This window comes from Taeniopygia guttata, chromosome 9 (genome assembly GCF_048771995.1).
Source record: "Taeniopygia guttata chromosome 9, bTaeGut7.mat, whole genome shotgun sequence".
NCBI classification, from domain to species: Eukaryota; Metazoa; Chordata; class Aves; order Passeriformes; family Estrildidae; genus Taeniopygia; species Taeniopygia guttata.
The window spans coordinates 22,432,730-22,455,786 of record NC_133034.1 but is presented as its reverse complement, the minus strand read 5'-3'; the positions used below and the strand labels follow the sequence as shown (position 1 = coordinate 22,455,786).

Genomic DNA, 23,057 nt, shown 5'->3' with positions numbered 1-23,057 from the left:
CCTAGTGAAAATAGATCTCACCAAGAAATGAAACATTTCTGGCTGTTTCTCCTTTGAATTCCCTTCTTTTCTAAATATGTTTTTCATGCTGTATCTCTGCAGCTCACGGTAATCTACCTAATTTGTTCCCATGCTCTTTCTGGGCTGTCTTTCCTCTGACCATCTTGAGAACTTCACACATTGTCAACCTATCATAGGTGAAAGCTTTTGAAGATCTACTACTTTTCTCCAAGCCTAATAAGGTCAGCGACCTTTCAAGCTCTACTATTTCCTTTTCTATCATTAGCCTGATACAGGCATCAACTACCTCTCAATTTTCCTCATCTCTTCAATGCCTCACTTCTTCCTTTGGACACTGTCTAATTAGGAACTTAATTTCCTCTTCCCCGATGGAGTTTTTGATAATAGAGAGGTCCTATTCACCCCTGAATCACAGAGCAGCACTATGATTTCCTGCTCAGGGGTGTCTTCAGGTATGTTAATTAATTTTCATGGTGCTGGCTCCGTCACAAAACCACAAAGAGCAGCAGCTCCCGTAGGAAATCCACCCGTGGGGAACAATCCTGCCCAAATTCAGGCTGAGTTTGGAGAGAAGGAGGACTTCAGGCGTGGAAGTAGCCAAGGATGTTTTGCATTTCTGGGCCAGTACTGGCTTCTCTGTGGAAAAGGCACCACCTTCCACCAGCTTTAGGGAAGCTCTGTCACATCCCCATTCCCCAAACCCACCGTGCTCCAGGAGAGGATCTACCCCTGCCCTACGTGCCACAGCCATGACCTGCCCACTCCTCCTGCCCACAAACCACTGAGCACCTCAGTCACACAAAGGCAAAAAGGAGTCTGGGAGGAGTCCAGGATTTTTTATTCAGAACTGGAATTTTTTCAGTAATTCCAAAAAGTGCCCACTTTTTTTTTTTTTTCTTTTTTTTTTTTTTCCATGAGCAATTATGGGCAAGAGAAATGCACTCTGTGGGAAAATCTTCATGCTAATTTAAAAGCAAAATGCTGTCCAAATAAACGCCTTTCACCTCTTGCTGCACTATTAAGGAAATTTATGATTTTTTCAGTTTTCTTTAGCACTTTTACTGCATTTTTCTTTCCACAGAGTCACTGGCTGCTCTGCCACAAGCCATGCCCTTCCTCCCCAGCCAGGGCATGTGCCAGGGCTGCTCTGCCATCCTTGAGACACTGAGAAATTTCTGGTTAGGAAGCCTCTAACACATCTATGCCCGCCTCTGTTGCCTTGCATAGCAAGTGCTAGGAGCAGAGTTGTGCTGGGGTTGCTGGCCTCGCTTCAGGAAGATATTTGGCAGCATCTAGCATGTCTGTCTGGGAAATTTGGGCAGTTTCTGCTCAGTGCTTGATGAAAGAGATGCCAGAGCTGCCCTAGGGATGCAGAGCTGGCAGAGACAACGACACAGCCCAGGGCAGATGCTCCCACACTGCCACCCTGGGACAAGGTGGCAAGAAACAGGAGATCCACTGGGAATTCCCTCTCCTTCTCCCCATCAGTACCTCTTTTCTCAGGGTTTAATGGTTTGGGGTTTTTTTTTGTTTGCTTGTTTTTGGCTTTTTTTCCTGTGGTTGGTGGTAAACACAAAAACATCTCTTAAAAAAAACCAAAACTAAGCCAGAAAAGCCTGCAGCCTGCTTGTCTTGTGCTAGGGACAGTTCCAAGGCCAAACTGCACAATCCTGGGGCAGAAGACAAACACAAGGTTCCCATTCCCCTCGTACTGATCCTCTCTTGGCCATTCCCCATCTGTTCTCTGACATAACCCAACACAAGACCCCAAGTGCCCAGCAGAAAGCATCACCTCCTGCTGTCAGCACAGTCCCTCCACGCTGGGACTCAACCTGCCCTCGTGCCTGGCAAAAAGCTTGCTCAAAAGTGGCACATGCAGCAGGGATTTGTTATTTCAATATTGTCTTGGTTTCGTCAGCGTTTTGAAAGCCTCAAAAATTTACAGGCGAGACTCCCCCCAAACCCCTCACCAGCACCATTCCTTTCCCTCTTGCACACCTATATCAGAAAATGACCACATTCCCACGTAAATTTTAAAATTGATCTACAAAGTTTCTTATTAATCTTTTGCCTCTGAACCAAAGCATTCCTTTCCCCAGTGTCAAAACAGAGACAACTGTGAGACCGTGTGGTGCATCTAGGAATGTTTTGTGCCCCTGCACACCTGTGTTTGTGCATTTTTTCTTCCTTTCTTAAGCCAGGGTTTGAGATTTGAGTTATGCTGCAAACAAGACCCAAGAGAGACACAATTAGACTCCCCTGGAGACTGACCCCTTATAGTGCCCACCTGTAGCCAGACCCAGATAGCATCCCAGTGCAATGAATTAGCACTCTAAGCTGATTAGAGCAGCTCTGCACAACTCTATTTTATTGACACAATGAAGAGAGGACAGAAAAGGGCCTGAAATGAGAAAATCATTTCCATGCTGACTGAATTAAAAGAACAAAAGAGCTCCTTGCAGTTGCAGCATTCAATTTGTCAGAAAAAAAGGAAGCCACTTAATGGATCACAATAGATCTGAGCAGACAGATGAAATTTAAAACTTGGGCATGAGTGCGATTACCAGCTAAACATATTCTCAATCATTTCCTCCATATGCATAATTTAGCTGGATTGTTTACTTGGAGGGTTTGTTGGGAGGTTTTTTTTGCAAAAACACTATGTGAGATGTTATCTCCTAAGTGTCTTTGCATCCCATTTTTCCCAGTCCGGAAGGTTGTTGTGTTGGCTGGTAATGCATTTTGTTGTAACACAAATTGCACTAAATTGTGGCTGCCTACGTTTGCCTTTCTCCCCTGCCTCCAGAAGTAAATTAATATCTTCAGTGTATGGAAACAAATAATGCAAGATCATCTTATTCCAAAGCAGACCTAAATTGATTATAAATCACATGCATTATTCTGCTCTGCTTCCAGGAGAACAAACATACTGCAACTCCTACTCTAGCAAAATATATTAGTTGGTGCCACTATAAACAGCCTTCTCATTAAATTTAGGCTTAAGCTAACAGTAATAAGACAAGAATACAGACTATTAAGGGGTTTCTCTGAATGATATATATAATTACTTACAAAAGAGATATGTAATTTACTTTAGCATTTTCAAATCAAAATCTACTAACCCGTAAAAGGAAATACACCTTTAAAATAAAGCTGTGAAATAAATTGAAAACATCAGTATTTTAGGCTGTCCTCTAATTATGTAAAAACTTGACTCTGGGTCTGTTCTAATTCAAAAGGGAAAATCAATTGCATCTGTAAAAATATTTGACTTTCCTAGATTATATTTATATTTCTACATAATGAAGTATTAAAAGAAGAAAACAGCAAGCACAGTCCTGCAAGTATATTGGCATATAAATAACATTACCTCTCTACATATTCCTTGAAAGCTAAATATTTTGGATTATGGAGAAGGGAGCCCGTCTTTTTCTATGCAAAATTTTTAAAGCTTATATCTTGTTACAATCTTTACAAATCAAATATCTCTTGCAGACCCAAAATTCAAAACAAAAGTCATTTTCTGAGCTTCATTATGACTTCAGAGCATATGAATTCAGATCATTTGCATTGATTTGTCCTGACATATATTTTTATTTTTCGGAGCATGTTTTAATCGGTTCACTTGACATCCTTTTTACTATTCAGTTTGCAATTTTACCAGCTTGTTTGCATGTAATTTTGAGGTTAAAAAAAAGCCCCAAAAACCCAGTAAAGGGATTATAATTGCTTATAACTCCCCTGTTTTGAAGCTGATACCCTGCTAAAGAGAAAACCAAGCTGAGCACGGGCAAGGTTTACTTCTGCTGGCTGCTATTACCGATTTGCCTAAGCATTTCACAGGGGTAAATACCCAAATCATTCGGGGAATGACTGACACACTCTGACATGTGGTTAACAGCCTTACCCTGTGCTTTGCCTCTACAAATCTCACTGATGCCAACATAACCTTCCAAATATTTCAGATAATCATTTTCCCCCTACTCTTAAAAAAACTTCTACAGCCACATTTAAACCATTCAAAGGATCCCTGATTGGAACGGTCACTGTAATAATTTCTTTTTTCATCCTTTATTTTTTTTAATCTCCCTACTGACTGAGCTAAGAGTTTTTCATATATATATATATATAAATATATATGTATGTATATAATAAAATAAATTAAATATATATTTAACTATTTCTATACATAAACATATATTTAAATATATTTTATATAAAATATATATTATATAAATATGTATATATTTTTATATATAATAAAAATATATATTATAATAATAAAAAAAGGCCACGTAGGAAGCTTTGGGATATTTTAGCAAACTCAACATAGTGTAACTTTGCTGACAGCCTGTCACATTTCACTGACTGTCTGTCTGGGATCCTGTGATAACATCTGCATTCACTCAGGGCGAGAGCTTACCCTAAGACAAAAAAGTGGGTCCTGCCACATAATGCTCCATCATTCTGTCAGTTCTGACATGGCATCTGAATTTTTTTGAATCACTAAACACTTTTGGGACTCTGGTCCTTATTATCTTTCCTTAGTTTCTATACTCGCTCGGCAATGCTGAAAAATGTAAAATGTGCAAACAAGGTAGTGGACGGCTCGGGCTTTTTGTCGTCTAATCCTCAGCCCCTCATTCATGCTCACTGTTAATCTCTTAAGACATTATAAAACTGTTAGACAAAGAAATGTGAATACCTCTGCTTCTAAGCAGAATGGGAGGAAACCAAGGAAAATCTGGATCATGCTAAGCTTTTCTTTTCACCACAAAAATGGTAACTTAAACCTGTTGCATCAAATTATTTATAATTCCCAACACTAAGGCTGGGGTTTTTTATTCTTCTTCAGCAATACAGAGCGAGCCTGGCAATATCACAGGAGGAGGAAGGGTACTACTGAGCCTTTCCAAACACATCAAATGTGTAAGTTACACACAAAAAAAAATTCTACAAAGCCCATGAGAATATGGGCAAATTGGGTTTTAATCCCTCGGCTGTTTTTTGCTCAGCATGGCACAGGGCTCATCATGCTGCCAGGGCTGCTGGAGAGCACTTGGGGGGATTTCTGTGCTGCAGAAGGACCAGGGGCTCGGTGGGCTGGGGTGTGATGCTGGGGATGCTGGATGGGACAGGGCACGGCTGCCTCCAGGCTGGCTGGATGGGACCAGGGCCCCATTTCACATTAATCCAGCTCTGTTTGGAGCCATCTGCTATTTCAGGTCATCATTTCACTCCTCCTGACTCCCACTGCTGCGGGGGCATTAGCATGGGGACAAAAGCTGCTCAAGCACCTATTCTAAACCCATTCAAACTCAAACCCACTAAAAATCACACCCAAAAAATGATACTGTTGCAATCAGCTGAATTTTATTCAGGAATGCTGGGGCTGAAAACCAGAATTTTCATTTCCTACTTCTGCATTGTTGTCATGGGTGGTGGGATCAGATAGTCCAGTCTTAAAATTGCTCCAGAAGCACAAAAGTATTTGAATGCTAATGCCAAACAAGTCACTCTCCCTGAGCTAAATACCTACCACGAGGGTTTCTTTACACACAGAAACTTCTGTTAAAGTCATAATCTTCAAATAATTATTTAAACTATTGTGAAATCTTCCTAAAACATGTTTTATTCATCTCTATTTGCATTAGTGTGAGGGAAAAAGGTTTTAATGAGGGAAGTTGAGATGTTGCCTTTTTTGCAACAATGCCAGCCATCAAATTGGTGAGGTGACTTGAGAAAAATCAGCTTTTGAAAAGGCATAATGAGGGTCCACACTGGTAGGGATTGAGTTTTGCCAAGAGTGAACTGCTGATATTTCAAGCAGAGGGAAGAGTTTGTGGGAAGGAATGAGCAAACTGTGTCCACAACAGGGGGAACGCCCCAAGCTGAAATTTACTGAGGGACACCAAAATCTTGACATGAGGAGAGCCGAGAAAGGAAGAGATGCAGTAGAAAACTAAAATATATGCAGCCACTAAACAGCAGTCCTGGTTAGCAAACCATGTGCACAGCCAGTGCTGGAGGCAATTATGGCACTGACCTGCTGAAAAATAAATTGAGGAAGATGAGGGCCAGGATGGGACTTACAAAAGACTGGAAGAAGCTGAAAAGAAGGAAGTTTTTCACAAGGCTGAACAAGGATTCCTGCTGACTCCAAGGTTTTGGGACAATGTGGAGAACACCAGCACCAGTTATGAGAGGAGGAGAACAGGGAGAAGGAAGTAAAGAGAGGTGCACAGCCCAGGGTCGGCAGGTAGATGAAAACGCAATTTGAGACCACAGATGTACAAATAATAAAAAAGGCCTCTTTACACAGTCTTAACAAGAGGGAAATGGCAAAATAGTGTTGTCTGTGCAAGAGAGGAAGTGTGTTTCAAAGGCAAGGCACTGAGCACATTGATGCTCACCCTGGTCATCAACACCATTTTGTTCTGCAGGCACAGAGGGTTTGGTAGGGTTATTTCTGGCTTTAGCATTAAAGACAGAAAAATTGTTTTCTCTCCTCCTTTTTAGCTGCTCATTTGTCTGCCCACACATGTACACATTGCAAACAGGCGGGTGCCAAGTTAAGACTGCAAAGAAAAATCAGTTTTTCTATATTCACACGCAAATTTTGCCTTATTTGAAGGTTATCACTAGATCAATACTTACAATTTACCATTATAGAATATTTTCTGTAAATGCAGTAATGCTGAAGCTTTCCCATCCCCAAACTTCCATTTTCCCCTCCAGGAGAGCTTTACCTTTTTTTGCACAAAACCAACATTACTACCACAGTTTTTAAATACCTCGACCGCAAACCTCTTTGAAAACATTAACATCCAGATTTATTTTTTAGTAAAACACCCGCATAACAAATAGCTGCATTTTTGGAAAGCCCATTTGGCCACATCAGGCTGTTTCAAGAAGATAGGAGGGTGCTGAAGGTTCCTTTTGGAAACCCTGAGCAGCTCCACACCAGGTCTCCAGCACAGCCCACTCTGTGCTTGGTGCCAATACACTTCATCAAGTTAAGACTAAGAGCAACACTTTGGGAAACCCACTATACACCAGAGCCCCCTTACGCCGTAGGCTTCACCTGATTAAATGTTATGCTTTTTGTGGGCTCTTTTACATCTTTCCACACTAAACACGAGGTCTGTGCTTTAAAAGGGAGGGCCACTTAACATTTGTATTTCTTTCCCAAATTAATGAGTATTATATGCACCAAAGTTAGCGCGATCGCATAAAGTCAGGCAGGATTATGACAACCTCTGTCCTCACTCCTGTGCATGCCACCTACCATTCAGCCAGGAAACATGAGGGCTGTCAGGACTATAAAGCTCCATACTCTCTGGGGTAGAAATACCCTATTAGCCAATTACTGTTTTCTGGTTTTATTTCCAAATAAGTATACCTTTTTTTATGTATCTGACAGACATATCCTAATCTGCGGGCTCTTGAAAACCAAATACAGGCTTTTTATTTTGTTTTTCAAGTTTTGTGATGTCTCGACTAGACCAAATGCCCAGATTGCAATGCTATTGTTAAACATCAAACCTCAGTGGTGTGTCCTCTGAAGAGCATGTGTTCTTCTGGGTTAATAAGCATCTTGCCATCCCCCAACTCCTGTGTTCATTTGCTTCTGTTTAATGACGACCCTCTCCTCCTGCCCACATGTATGCTCGTCTCTCCACTGCTTGTTGAGCCATCAAGACACACCTTTGTTTCATTTAGCATGCAATTTTCACCTCTGACCCAAGAAACTAGTCTTAGGCTTCCTGAACTTTATTGCCTGTTAATAGACTGCTGGCTCTCTTTTCAGCAGTCATAGAAATGGTGGAGAGACATTTAATTGAAAAGAGGGACAAAGCTAGAGCCTGAAAGGCAAAGTCAGTAGGGTTTAAACAAAAAAAAAAAATAAAAATCCAGCAATAATATGTTTGAGGAGGTTTGGATATTCTTTACAAGTTCGTGGCTCTTTACACAAATAAGAAAGACATCATTGATTTAATTATCTTCCCGGGGAACAATGGTGTAATACCCTGAATGGTGCTAAATGATTGATCTGGTAATTCATCTTCTGCTAACAGCTATCTATGCATTTTGTTTCTCTCCAGTCCTCAGCCCGATGACATTAGTAGCAATGTCACGGAGCAGTGCTGGGCTTTCATAAAACACCCACAGATGCTCTTTCCTGCCAGTGTTTAGGGACACATGGTTATAATTTTGTCTGTATTTCTTTGTCGTAGATTACTTTTAACTACATCTGTTCAATTAAAACAGAAAAAAAGAAAGACACAGCTAGAGCCCATCAGCTTTATATCAGAAGAAGCCTTTTAATTAAATAGGGAGATTTAATTTTGTAAGTGTTCTGATGGGTGTGAGATGCCTTTATGTTTTTTCAGAAGTTCTGTTTGGTGAATAGTTAGGAAAAGACATTATTACAGCATAAGGGTATTATTGTACACAGAAAGGCATTATTAAAAGTGATTTATTGTCCCATGTTAGGAAACTTATAGGAAAAGTCTGATAATATATTAAAATTGTTTATTATGGACTTCATATAATTTTTGAATAATGCTGCTTTTTCTTTTGACAAGAGCAATAAACTCTGCTGATATAGACATACGTTGATTATCCCAAGTCAACTGTGTTGCTTAAAGAAACATGCCCAAACAATCAGCTTCTGACAGCTGCATCTCTTGTTATTTACAATAGCCATCACAGTAATAACTCACCATTTCTATATTAATAAGGCAGTGAAATTTATTATGATGGTATTGAAAAGTTATTAAGTACTGCATCCCAAGTGACAAAGTACCACAGCACTGTCACTATCCAAAAGCAGTTGCCCATCCATCACAAAGCTTTCCAGATGGTCCTGCATCTTTATCGCTCCCAGGTTGGTGACATCACCTGTTCACCCACTCAAAATTGATGATGAAAGCAAACAGATCTATCTTACTTACATTTACCAAATCAATTTAATTTTACAGGCCGTGGCTTAGTGACATATTGACTGTTTTCCTTAATGGCATCTACTGTACTTAATGCAAAGAACTCATCTTTGAATCCTGGCTTGCATAATGTGGCATTTCATAATAAATTTTTTATAACGTATTTATTTAATGGGAAGAATTATTATTATTTGTCAGTTCTATTAGATGCAATTATTATTCTCTTCAGTTTAATATTTTTTATTTTTCTTTCTGATTGTGTATTTCTTAATAGCTAAATTCAATTTACCAGTTTTGTCTTTAAAAGGGGTATCTGGCATATCTCATACATTTTTCTTTGTAATTTGATAATCTCAAATCTACTCCAATGGCAGCCTTTGTCTCTTACCTGCTTGGGTAGAATGTTACTGAAGTCAAAACCAGTCTTGATGGTGTTTAAATAAATAAAAATCTCTTTGCTCTGAAGAGAAATACAAATTCCTGAAACATCCTCTCAGTTCTGCTCTGAAGAAGGTAACAAAACTTCCTTCTCCCCTTCCTACTTCTAAGTCCACTTGACCCTTATGGTTTCAGTCTGCTTCCCTCAGGAGTTAATGCTTCTCCTGATTAAATTAAAACCTCAGTGGCTTTGTGGGCAATACACACACAGACCTACAGAGAGGTGTCTGTGGCTTCAGACTCTGCCATGAAATGTGCAATTTCCTGCCCTCAAGGTCAAGGACACGGTGGAGCATCCACTGTGGGTGGAGAAAGAGTCAATTCCACACAACCCATTCCAGGTTTCACTGGGACAAAAGCTTTTGTGAGATTTTCCAGCTGTGCCACACCAACAGCTGCTCGGCCTCCTGCACTGGCTGAAAGCCTCTTCCTGAGGCTGTTGCCACCTTGACCTTGGGTTGGCTCAGAGCCTCACCAGCCCCCTGAGCGCAGCCCAGTGCCAGAGCTGGCTCAGGATGGGGGTGAGTGGCACCTCCCTTCCAAAAACCACTGCAGCCTCTAAACTCCCTTGTGGGATATCAATCTGAAGGTATCCTGAGAGCAGCTCCCCTGGCCAGCTGAGGAGGGAGCTTTGCAGATCTGGTGCTCCCCTCCCAGTGAGAAGCAGCTTTGCCTGACCAATGAAGGTCATGGTATTTGCCCAAAAAAACAAGCACCACATCCCACCAACCTCATGCAAGACTCTGCTTAATCATATTAATCAAAGAATTAGAGGAATTGAAGGATGGAAGAGAAGGAAATAGTAAAGAAAAACAACATGTACTAATGTTGAATGATCCCCCTTGTCCTGAGCAACTTCCACCCACACAGAAAAACCCAAAGGACCAACAGCTCCCCTTTGCTGTCAATACATTTAATTCAAACTGAATGACAAGTCCACCTGCTCGTATCGTGCTATTCAAGGACCTAATATTTGCTCATTTGCAATTATAAACTGTGTGTTCTCCAGGCAGGGAGAAAGCTGGTGATAAGCCCAGGGAGCTGGCTGGAGCATGGTGCTGACATCCACTGTGAGGGCAAGGCTCTGCTCATGAAGCAGATCTGCCTGCCTCGCTGCAGGGACTATTGCTGCAGCCTTGACTCGGGCACAGCCTCACCACGAGGCCCAGATGCAAAGAACAGAAGAATTCAGGCTGGTAACACTCGCAGCAATGTCCTTTTTGTGCACAGCTCTGGAGGGTGCACGCTCAGCCCAGGCAGGACACACGGCGTGCAGTCCATCCCCTGCGCACCGAACACCCCGTCCCTAACAGAGAGCTCAAGGCAGCAGCTCAGCACGTGCTGAGCTCAAACACCTGGGTAATCCTGTTGATGATAAGCTCGTGCCTAAGTGCTTTATTGGACCCGAGCCAGAGTGCTCTATGCCTTGCAAAGCTGAGCTCTAAATGGGATAAAGCATCACCTATGTGCTGAAGGCGAGGTAAGGATGTCACCCCCACCTGCAGCTGCCAGGAGTGGATGATCTGTTGATCTGGGGGAGAACACACTCTGCAAGGCTACGTTGGGCCTGTATTGATCAAAAAGCAGCCCCACCTCCCACTGTAAAACAAATCATTCCTTTTTAATTCCAAATAACAGAATAGCCCACATCCTTGTTTCTGGTTTTGCTTCAATAATAATTTTGTGAAAATCCCTGGAGTCTCTGTACTGCTGCAATCCATATGAAAGGAGAAAACCTAGGCAAGGAATCTGTATTATACTTCCCTGCTTTCCAACCACCTGGCTGAGTGTGGTGCTGTTTTGCATGTTAATGCTGTTGAAAACAATTCAAGAAGAAGCCAAGATTTGGTCTGTAAAAGTCACAGACCAGTGGCAGTGTGAAAGTGTCAAACAACAGCAGAAAATCAAGGGTTTTATTGTTTAACTCTAAGACACACTCCATATCCCAAAGAAAAATATTCACAAGTGAGGAAGTCTTTGTTCCTTCTATTTTTCTTTTTGAAAAAAAACATTATCTACTGCTCTCTCCCAGAGTGATTTTCCTGGCTACAAGGGAGTTATTTCCCTCAGCACTGTCACTGTTTATTAAGAATAGCTTAACTCAAGTTTTAAGATGTGTGAATTCCATGTGAAATTATTTAGAAGACAAGACTTTTTGCTCTGCTTTTATTTAAAACAAAACAAACAAACAAATGCTGCTTTCAACATTCTGGCACAGATTTTCCCATAGAAGGACCCAAAACCAGGGGCTAACATCTGTACATAGGAATTGGTTGGTAACTGCCACTGATTAGAGTAGAAGTTTTTGGATGCTAAGAAAACCAAGCTATTGGTTTAGGTGCTGCAACCCAGATTTGTGAGCATATAGATTAGATTTCACCTCTAAAAGCCTATACTTTTTTTTAACATGTTATTTAGTTTTCATAACAATATATGGTACACCTAAACCCCAGAATCTTGAATAAATTTAATTTTTAAAACTGTCAAAAGAAAGCAAAAGAATTAAAGATTCAAACTGTGACTATTCCAGTCCTTACAGGGAAGCTTGTACTCCAGAACAATTTTTAGGAAGCTGTGCAGTTTTCTCAAAGGACTCACATGAAAAATGTTAGAGGAGACATAAATAAATAGCCAAATGGTCTCCTAATTTCCATTTGGAAGTAATAGCATCAGCTCAATCATACTCTACCAAATATGAGTTGTTTTTCAGCCTCACTGGCATGACAGGAAAATATACTCTGCTCTATAAACAGATTATATGCTGCTTTATAAAGCTCTAAAATATTTTTTTACTTCTGTGACAGGTTTGATTTATTAGAGTTTATTGCTCCTGGTTTTGCCCTCCTAGTAAAGAAATAAAAGTTTGGGATCAAAAGAGCTGTGAAGAATTTGTTCTTATGAATGAGACTTTGAGTTTGCTAGAGCAGCAAGAGGCATGAATTTGGATATTGGCCGTCCTCTGGTCCAAGGTAGGTGCGTGTGCTTTGGCGACCTACTCAAAGCCTTGCTTTGAAATACTCTCCCAGTTGTTTTTCATAGCAGGGCATGAACCACGATGAAATCACTAAATTTGTGTTCCCTTGCTTTTGTTTAAAAAAAAATTACTGCCATCCCTTAAAAGCTTGTTTTCTTTGTTGATTAAGCAGCAGTCAATTTTCCCTTTTCAAACAAGCACCGAGCAACAGCCTCCCGACCCCCTCGGATATTCGGGCTGCCGGCAAATACTAAAACCCCCGTGACAAACTGCAAAAAAGCTCGACCTTTCCCCTTGTCCGGTGACCCCCTGTTCGATTTGTGCTTTAGCTAACCAATACCTGATTAGATAATGCTCAACTCCAGCCCCACAAAATGAGATAAAATTCAAATTTATGGCTTTTCATTTAAACTGATCTACAGCACTCTAATCATGACCCAAGCATGACTATATCACAACAAATTCTTTTTGTCCCAGCATGTGTTTTATGGCTGAACTGCATAAATGGACACAATAGACATTGTTTTCTTGGACTTGCTCTGATAGAACTCTGTGTTGATCCCATAGGGAGTTTTGCTATAGGGGAATGTAGGAACAGGCTCCATGAAATTCCTCAGTCTCCTGCAAAAAAATTTTTATTTATCATCAACTGCCTGGCTGCAGAATTTAACAGCAGCAGTTCCCTCAGCTTCAGTTTCTCTCCCAGGCTAATCCCCGTATCAATTCAGATGGATATCAGTCACAAAAACTGGAAGTCAGAGGTATCCCACAGCTGGAAACACCCAAAATTATGACAAGCTTTTGCAAGGGAAAAAAAATGTCCTTTCCAAAAATATAGTTACAGTCCAAATTTGTGTGTAACCGTAAACTCTTCTCTCTAAGGTGAATGTGGGGGTTTCAGTTAAAATTTTCTAGTGTAAGATTTTAGACTACCTAGCAATACTAAACAGTTGCAAAAATGGAGCAAATGTTTCATAACAAAATGGATAATATGTGCAGCATCAGAAAAAGGCTGAGGGAGATGTCCATCTTTCCATACAAAACTGTTTTAATGTTTGTTTTCCTCAAAAAAAAATTGGTGAAAGCTAAACACCTTTGTACATTCAGTGTTCAGGCTTAAACTCAGATTAAATGAAAAGATTGATTTTTTTCAGTAACTTAATTATCCTCTCTGCAGTCACAGGGGAAGCTACTCAAGAGGTAAGTACACAAATAGTACCCCACTATGCATTTCTTGGAGCACTGCAGACAAGAAGTGAAGAAATGAGTATGCCTGGACACAGCACAAGACTTTCTTTGGCCTATGGGACCAGGAACAACATGAGCAGGAGGAGGAACATCCCTCCTTTTGAAGTCACCAGCTGGCTTCTATAGCACCATGAACTACCCCAGGAATTACAGTAAATAAAACATGAGATATTATCGTGTCACAATCTGCATCAATACAATTCACTCATTAAACAAGTGGAAAGATTTTAAAACCTTTCATGCTGCAAATCACTTAAAACCCACATCCAGCACCACACAGAAACTTTGGTTCTATCCTTCCTCCATTTAAGATTGAAATGAAATTTCACCTTGATTATCAGAACAGCAGAATGAATTCTGATTTGTTAACTGACTTGTTGGCCCCTGTCAGGACATATACCTTGTTTCCCAAAAGTGCCCATTTAATCAGAAAACAACAGCACCAGAAAAGCTTAAAGACCATACTTAAACCTCAGTAAATTATAGTTTTCCTCACCATCGCACACTGCCTTTAGCACTGGCTGAGCCCACACACCAGAATCAGCTTCTTTCCCTCTTTAATATCCAAAGCACAAGCCCCAGGAAGAGGTGGATTCCTGAGGAGTGTGATGATGAGCATCTGGGGTGGAAAGAGCATCACTGAAGTCCTCGCCAGCACTATCAGGTTCCCCCACATCCCTCCTCTAGCCCCAGCCATCACTGCGTGCCGTTTTACTCACTGTGTAAACTCTGGTAACCAGAATTTCTTTGTCTCTCTTCAACTACAGTAAATGTATTTAACCCCACTTGTTGGAAAAATATTCAGTTTCAAGTTCCTCTAAGCACCACAGGATACTTCTGCGTGAGTGACCAAATTGCAGAGGGACTTGACTGTTGATTTCATGTGATTTTGCTCCAACACTTTTCAATAGCTTGCCCCAGCTGTCCCAAATAAATAACACTATTCAAATGGCACGAGTCCTGCAGCTTGAAAGGGATTCAGGCTGCCAGTTGGGCTTCCAGCACTATCAAGAGATTCGTTTCTTGTCTGAATATCACAGTCCCCAAAATCTGAAATATTTCAAGCAGGAAAACCAGTCTCTAATTGTAGCATATTGTCAGCATCTAAGAGTGTAAAAAGCAAGATGGGTTTCCCTCAGTCTTAGTGGGATTATCCTGTCCTACAGCACTTGAGTGTCCAGTCTAAAATACCCTAATTTGGAATAATGTTAAACCTGCAAGTACAGCCATGTATCAACAGTTTTGTTTTAATTTCTGTTATCAATATTTGAGCTTAATTGTGGTATGGTTAAAGGTCAGATTTTATGGTTTCCTGGTGCCTTTTTCAAATAATAAAGATTTCTCACTAGCAATTATATTGCATCACAGTCTGTTAACTCAATAGAGTGCTGCCAAGTCTATGATTTCTCCGGACACTATTCTGTCACATTGTCACAGGTCTCACAAGAGTTTAAACAGCTGGATGGAAAGTTTGCAATGAACTCCCTGAGTGTTTATGGATAGTTAAGAGCAAATCAAGCTTCCATTTTCCACCATATCTGTTCTGCTCCACAATGAAACTCCATTTTTCCTGGGAAAATGAACTCCCATCTCTCCAGAGGTCAGGCATGCCCCTGGAGAGCCCTGCAAACCCTGCATGGCTCCCCTTATCAGAAACCAAAGGAAATGTACAGATGGAAAGCAGAGATTGTGCTCTGTTCTTACAGCACATTGTTAAAACAATGAATAAAACCATGCAGGAACATTTGTTACATCATAACACAACAGTAGAACCACTTGATGTTTGAATCCCTGACCTGACCATGGACCAGGAGCTCAGACAGGTCCTCAGTGATACCACAGTGAGGAAAATGTTGTCCCTGAAGGCAGGGAAAGCAATATCCCTCACCTGTACTCACCAAAGGAGTCCATGAGCTCCTTCAGGGAATGGATTTCCCAAAGCATCTGCAGAAGTAACATGAACCACACCATTCCCATGTGTGCTGGGTATTGCACTAGCATCCAAATTTACTTCACCAAATGAGTGGCAGAATTCCCATTAAATCAAGTGGAAGCAGGATCAATCCCCCCAGCTTTTGAAGCTCCCTAGTAGCACAAAGTTGTTCAATAGCAAGTTTAGCCATACAGCACAAATTTAAGGGCTATTTTAATAATTGTTGACAGAAAGTGGCAATTCACAACCCTGAAAGCAGCACCCAGTTTCATTTCTATCCTATAATGCAGTGATTTTGCAAACCCCTCAGCCAGAGACATAATGTAGGACTATCCAAAACTTGATTAAAGGTATAGAAATGTTCCAACAACACTTTTTCCTCACTATCCTCAAAAGAAGCATCACCTGCCAATACCCACCCGGACAGATTTCAAGCATGAAGAGCAATATTAATTTCTGACTTCTTTTCTTTCTCAATTTATACTCGTCTCCATCCAGAAAACCCCAAAAGGTCGCAAAGTAGTTTATGCACATAAATATACTTTGGCTGTTGCAGGGTAAGACTCAAATTCTGCAAACATTTCTGTGTTTATAGATAGACACACAAGACTTCAACAGACCAAAAGAATGTACAGCATCTTACCTCCCAGCCATAACTAGGATCTTTCAGGTGTGGCCGCTGCTCTCCTACAAAAGGGCCAAATTTTTCCCCTGCTTCAATCTTCCTTTTGGTCCATATCCCTAATCCTGCTCCAGGAATGTTGGATTCTCTGAGCTCAAACTCTGAAGGAATGGGAATGTCATCAGGAATGTATATTGGAGCCTTGTAAGGAGAGCTTTCCTTGGGTGTGAAAGCTTCGCTGGAGGTCGCTGGAGAAGATGGCTCTTGGATGCTGATGGATGTTGGACACTGGACATTTGCAGCTTCTCCATCAGCTTCTGGCACTTCCCCCAAGGGAATTTCTGGAAAGCTCTCATACAAACATTCATCACCTGGAAAAGAAAGACAAACAGTAGCATTTGAAACACCTTGACAGATTTTGCACAAGAAACCCTTTCAGCCTGCACGTGGAATGGAAGGGACAGTTTGGGAAAGGTTACCAATCACTGATCCTGCAGCAGAGCCTCAGCCTGGATGGAGCTGAGCCCTTTCTCTAGTGTAGGCCTGGGGGTAACACAGTGTTTTCTCCATATTCCTGACATCAAAAGTGGTTTGCATCACTGAGCACAGGCAAGGGAATTGCACACAGATGTAAAGGCAGGCACACCCCATTGTCCAGTCGGGTCTGGATGCAGCACTGCACCCCGCACACGCTTTGAAATTACAATTGAAAGCCAGCATTACATGTTACAAATGAAATCTAAGAGAAGTGAAAAGCAGGAAAGCTTCACTGGTCTTGCAGAGAGACAGACTGAACCTAAAGTAGCCAAAATTAAGTTTGATGGCCTCCAATTAGTCTTCGGAGAAAGGATCCAGCCTACCACACAACTCTTGGCAAGAGCTTCAGCTGATGTAAATCAGTGTCTTACCATTGACCTCCAAGAAATGCAATGGTCTAAAATAAGTTCAGGATCCAAACAGCACCTTATAGAGAACATGAACCTTCTCCTCTTACAGTTGCAAAAAAAAAACTGGGGCAGATCCAAAATGCATTAAAAAAAAGCAAAAAAAAAAAAAAGCCTTCATCTCTGGGGCTTAGCCAGCAAACAAAAAAAAAAGAAAAAAAATTAAAACTCACTATTTTTGACAGCCTGAAATGTAAGACTGATTATAAATTCCTTTTAGTCAGAAGCTCAGAGTTGCTTCAGCAAGGGCTTTAGCTGCACTAGCAATACAGTGTTTAACTCAACTATACATGCAAAAGGGTCATAACAGCAAAACTAGCCAAAAAAGCCTTCTTTACTGTTTATATTCTTTTAACTTATTCATGTTCTTGGGGTTTTATACACACCAGAACTCATTCCACTTAATTCGAACCTAAATAGGAGGTGAGAATACTGTTCTCCAAGGACTGAAACGAAGAGATCAGGTATTTAAAACCTGAGCTTGAGAATATTTGCATAATATGGTTGGCCCAGAAATGAAAGCGTTACACTGGGCTTGGCTTTCAGAATGACTCTGTTTCAGTGAAGAAACAGGAAACTTTAAAATGTTCTTTCAATTTCTTGCTCATTTAAGAAACTATCCATGGTAGATTAGCACCGTATGCCTTTTCCACTGGAAACTGGTCATAGCCCATTGTCTCTCACATCTTTGTTACACATTATCTCACGGTTTTATATCTGTACTTTCATGCTTCTGGTACTGCCAAAGACAAACACTGGGACATAACAAATCATTGGAATAGATTGCTCCCATCACAGGACTGGCAAACTGGATTCTTCATCTGTGAGCAATTTATTCACAGCCATGAACTGTTTTTCTTTCTTTTATGTGGCACTGGCTATGACCTCATACATGTCACAGGAAAGTTCAGCTACCCGTCCCCTCGGCCTCCGGTTTGGCAGACTCTGCCTGCACTTTAACAATTGAACCCAATATTGATCAGTTTGTCACTTTCCTAATACCCAACATTCTGAAAAGCAGAAAATCTTGACTGACTCCACCATTTAGCTGAGAAGGACACAGAGAGGGATTTCCCATTGCTTGTGGTTCAGAAATCCTACCTCTCATAGCTGACTTTGGCAATGATGCTCAAGGGCTCGTGAAAGCACTGGTGCAGAGAGCTTGTTCTCGGTGAGCCCATGCCATACCTGTCCCCAGCACCACTTATCTGGGACTCCAAAGGACAGGAAAGAGGGCATGGAAAGGATCAAGACACAGCTCTACCTGGATGCCACCACTCACTTTGCCCTTCACTGGGACAGCCCCTTCAGCAGCCACCTCTGTTACACCATGGCACTGCTGCTACCCCCAGACACAGCCGTGCTCCAGCATGGTGGGACAGGTGACAGAGGTCCATCCACACCTCCTGAGCATCCCCCAAATCTTGCACGTGCTCCCTGACTTTGCAGGCCAGCAGCAATGCTGCATCCACCCTGGGCAGGCGTGCTCCCCATTCAGATGTCTTCCCCCAACTGTTTAGATTGCAGTCCCGCCTAAAAGACTTCAGCTGTTTTTCAAATGGGTAAAAAAAAAAAAAAAAAGAAACCCTTGCCCATGTATACACATGGGGTGCAGGAAGAGAAATCACACAAGGAAAGTGATCTGGATGATGATAAGCACATGGCTCACTTGAAGGGGGGCTCCGCGGGTAAAAACTTCAGGCATCTAAATCCCACTGATTTTCCACGACAGCTGGGTGCCTGACACTCAAACTCCTTAAAAAGCCCATCTCATACAGTCACTGCTGTTGTCCCTGCCCTGCCAAGCAGTATCCCATAAAACCAAGGCTCTCTGTGTCCCACAGTCAACTCTCCTTCACAATATAGCGAGTATCTCAGCCAAGTATTTTAAGTCACAGCAAGCAATGACCTGCTGTGTGCCTGTCCCAAAGGGCCACCTTCCTCAGCTCCACTTGCCAGCAGTGCCTGCCCACAAGCCAGCACAAGCTGAGCCTTAAACATCCAGCAAGCACAGCTTTACAGATGTTTCATCTTCCCCAGGGACAGTCCAGTTTAATTTCTCTCTCGCAGACTCAAAGGCCTCAGTTATACTTATCTCAGTCATCCTGGCTACGCTTGTTTTTAGCCATATAGGGTCAAACCTGCAGCTGATAAATTGGCCTCTGAAAGCCTGGCAGAGAGACAAGTCCGTTTGCTGGGTCTATTGTGCCTCCTTTGATTTCCAGCAGCCACACCCAATGTCGTCGTTAAACACGGGCTTTCAGCTTGAAAGCTCTGGAAAATATAATAGTCCTCTATGCCCCAAAGCTCTAAGTGTGGGTAAAATGGATTACTGAAATAGTCCTTTGCCTGAAACAGTGATGTATTCTAGCAAAAAAAATATACTTTTAAGTCTCAAAATAGACACAGAGTTGAATTATGACTGACAAAGAGATGTGAAGACCATTAAGACATATTTGTGACATTAAGGATAGAAGCAGCTCTATTAAAATCAATGTACATGAACCAAGGTCCTGGTCTTAGCTTTCAAAGTGTGTATAACTATTTTTCTTAAAATTTCTTCTGATCCACATGGATCAGAAGGATTTCCAGCAAAACCATAGGATACAGACTGATAGAAAAACTTTGTAAGGTTAGAATTAGACACAGGAACTGTGCTGATAAGCATCATTTTCACAGTGAACTGCAAATTGTTCACAAAGATAACACTTCAGTTCTGAAATTCAAGATGGCCTCTTTAAACTCCAATACTTATCCCCACCATAAATGGGATGAAATAAAAAATGAGGCCACTGATAAGGGAACAGATGAGATTAGGTGGTGTGGAAGCTTAGATATTAGTCTCCATGAAATTCTTCACCACTATTTTACAACAAAAACATGAGCAAGCTTCAAAGGAAACCCAGGAGCAAAGGTTAATTGCTACAAAAGGCCAGGGTGGACACCTGCATTTGCACTTTCACAACCTGCCCACCAGCAGGAAAGAGCCCACGTGGCTGGGGATGTGCCTGATGAGGACAGGAGAGTGAAGTGCCAAAGCTGTTGCTGCCGCTCCAGGTCCTGGGGTCATTCCAAGACTGAGAGGCCTTCTGTGCATGGTTGGGAGGAGGACAGGACTTCCTTCCATGAGGATGCTTCTTAGTTCAGCCCAGTTTTCCTCTCCAAGAGCAATTAGGTAAGAGGTGGCGATGTCCGAGGCAGAGGTTGAGCACAGCCCAGTGCTGCTCTCAGAGGCCTCGTGCTCGGCTGGGCTGTGCCTGGCTGCAGCTGAAATGCCACACCGTGGTCCCTCATGGAGCAGACGTGCTGGCCTGGTGCACTTCTCCGTGTTTCAGGGCAGGCTTAAGCTCAAATTTCTCACAAAGTCTTACAGGGATCAAGTCTGCACCCAGATCTCCATGGCCAAAGCCAGTCGTAACAAGCGAACATTCATAGGGAATTCTGTTCTTCCTTTCCTCAGGTTATTTGTGCCTAAGGAGATACATTCCCAAAGTGACTACTGACTGATAAACACTCTAGAATATAAATGCAGTTCTCTGTGCTTGGATTCATGCATGTGGCCACCAGTGATTTAATAATAAACTGGATTACTCCGGAGGAAAGAGGCAGGCTGAAAGAAAAGGCATCTAGAGACCTAATTCAAGATGTCATCATCTTCTGAACAGGATAAAGCAAGAGCTGAGGTATATGTCAGAGTGGCTCCTTGTAATGAGAAGAGCCACACAGCTTCATGCCTTCATCTCCTCAAAGGTGAGGTGACCCCTAGTCCCAAAGATTAGACACCATGAGGACACAACTGTTTGATGGGAGAATTCCATCACATGCCAGGAGCTTGGAGCTCCCCTAGCTGTGTAGACTATGCTTTGCACAAGCCTTCAGCAAGGATGCATTAATGAAGGCTTTTGGATGGTAGGACCAGGTAAATTAATCCCTTCTCCTGCAGGAGGTGAGGGTGGACCTGAATGTACCACAAACTACTAAATCGGATCCTTGAAAGAGGGCAGTGAGCATTTATATTTGTTTGACCTAATGTCACCATCCAGTGCAGAGGAAATCAGCCTGAAGTATTTACAGGGATATCTGAAAAGGAGACAGGCATTTCCTGTTGCATACAAATGGACACCTTTATCTGAATTTGTTTGAACAAGTATTAAAGAAAAAAAAACTGTTACAGGCAGAGATTGATTGATTGCAAAATATATCCACACCAGTCTAAAACACAGGAGGTAAAGAAAAGCAGAAAATTAAGAGAATAAAGCTCATTAGCTTCAAAAGGAGTTCTTAGCCAGTGGTGAGCAAAATGGGAGCCATCTGACTGTCCACAGGAGGCAGGCACAGCTCAGAGGGGGCCAGAGGAGCTGTAAAGAGGGATCCTTAACTTTAGAAACATTTAGAGATTGGGTTACTATCTCCAGGCACAGGAAGGACTCCAGCCAAGGGCTACATTACTGTACTTGAACACTTTATCAGTCAACGTACCTGAAACTGGTTTGTGCCGCTCCCTTTTCACAGAACTGTTCTGTGGAGCTGGACCTATTGATGGTTATTTATTATTATTTGTATTGTAAAACATTTGTATTGTACCCCCAGGCAAGACCCCATTGTGAAAAGCATTGGGCAGACCTAATCAAGTGAGATTAGATTCTAACCAGACTAGAGCTAGTAATTCCCAGTTAGGTGGAAATCTTAAAACATGGGAGAGAAACACTCTTTTACAAATGGCAAGTTCCATTGTACAACAAAAGAGATTACAAGTACGTTTAGAGATAAACACAGCACTTGAAGCTGTTCTACATCATTACTTCAATTACCAAGGAAAAATACTTTCACAGCCATTAGCCTTCAAACACATGGGGATTTTGCATATTTGTATTACTTGACCCTAACACAAGCATAAGAAAACCAAAGCTGTCCCAAAACTCACTCAAAAGGTCCAACCCCAAAAACCACGCTCATGCAAGGAGAGCAAGGGGGACCAAAGCACTGTGTGGTGGCCCCAAAGGCCAGATTCTGATTTCTCTTACACAACAGTGAAATCTAAAGTAATTACTTTAGACTTCCACCAAGGAATAAAAGAGATCAGCGTCTGTCCTGGAGTTAACCAAAATTACTCAAATTTCTTCGGATTGACACTAATGTAACAAAATGAGAGGGAAATGTGGTGCCCAGATTTCAGCCTTCCCTTCATGCTCATGACACTGCTGATCACAGAGGGCATTCTCCCAGCAAAGCTTCCATACCTCATCCTTCAGCCACAAACCCTTCTGCGTGCTGGCAGAAGAGGGAGTTGTAGGAAAAGCTGCGCGGACAAAGGCAGGAGAAAAAGGCAGCTCGAGGCAGCCTGAGCACGGCTTTGGGGCTGAAGTACATAAATCACCAGCTTCTCATGGTGCTGCACTGTGGGCAGCAGTATCTGCATGAAATGCAAAGGGAGCTCAGCCAGGGTCACCTCTGGAGCACCCCATGCCAGGACACCGGGTGGCTTCAGTCTGTGCCTCATGGCAAGGTGCACATCAGTAAGAACAGAGGAGATAATTCACATTAAAAACCCTCCTCGTGTGGGAAACAGCTTTTGCTTCTCAAATCATACTGTCTGCAGAAAACAACCCTGAAACTAGAGGCTCATACTGGCAGCAGAAAGGAGTTCCTGATGAGCACCAAGCACTCAGGAGAAATGTGTGCACAGGCAAGTGACAAAAGAAGCTGAGCACACTCTAGAGCATCAGGTCTTTAAGAGAGGATAATTTCACCATTGCCAAGTGTTGGTACTAGATGAGCAAAGTTATAATATAGTAACTGTGTAGGGACCTGCCTGTGGTCTCTGGCAATTCTCACCATCAGCCCCTACAATAACTAGTAGCATTTGGTGCTCTGTCTAGTGTCATTCATGTCTAATTGAGCAACACAGACAAAAGCATCTGATGGGGACCAG

At 42.0% G+C, this 23,057-nt stretch overlaps 1 protein-coding gene across 6 annotated transcripts in view; it reads right to left on the bottom strand.

The window, feature by feature from the left end:
* MECOM (MDS1 and EVI1 complex locus) overlaps positions 1–23,057 on the bottom strand; it is a 330,796-nt gene that overhangs the window by 169,834 nt on the left and 137,905 nt on the right. For all 6 annotated transcript variants that reach the window (XM_072933629.1, XM_072933630.1, XM_072933631.1 and 3 more), the window contains exon 2: positions 16,203–16,552. In XM_072933629.1, coding sequence (XP_072789730.1) covers positions 16,203–16,552 — 350 coding nt within the window. The remainder of the gene's footprint in view (positions 1–16,202; positions 16,553–23,057) is intronic.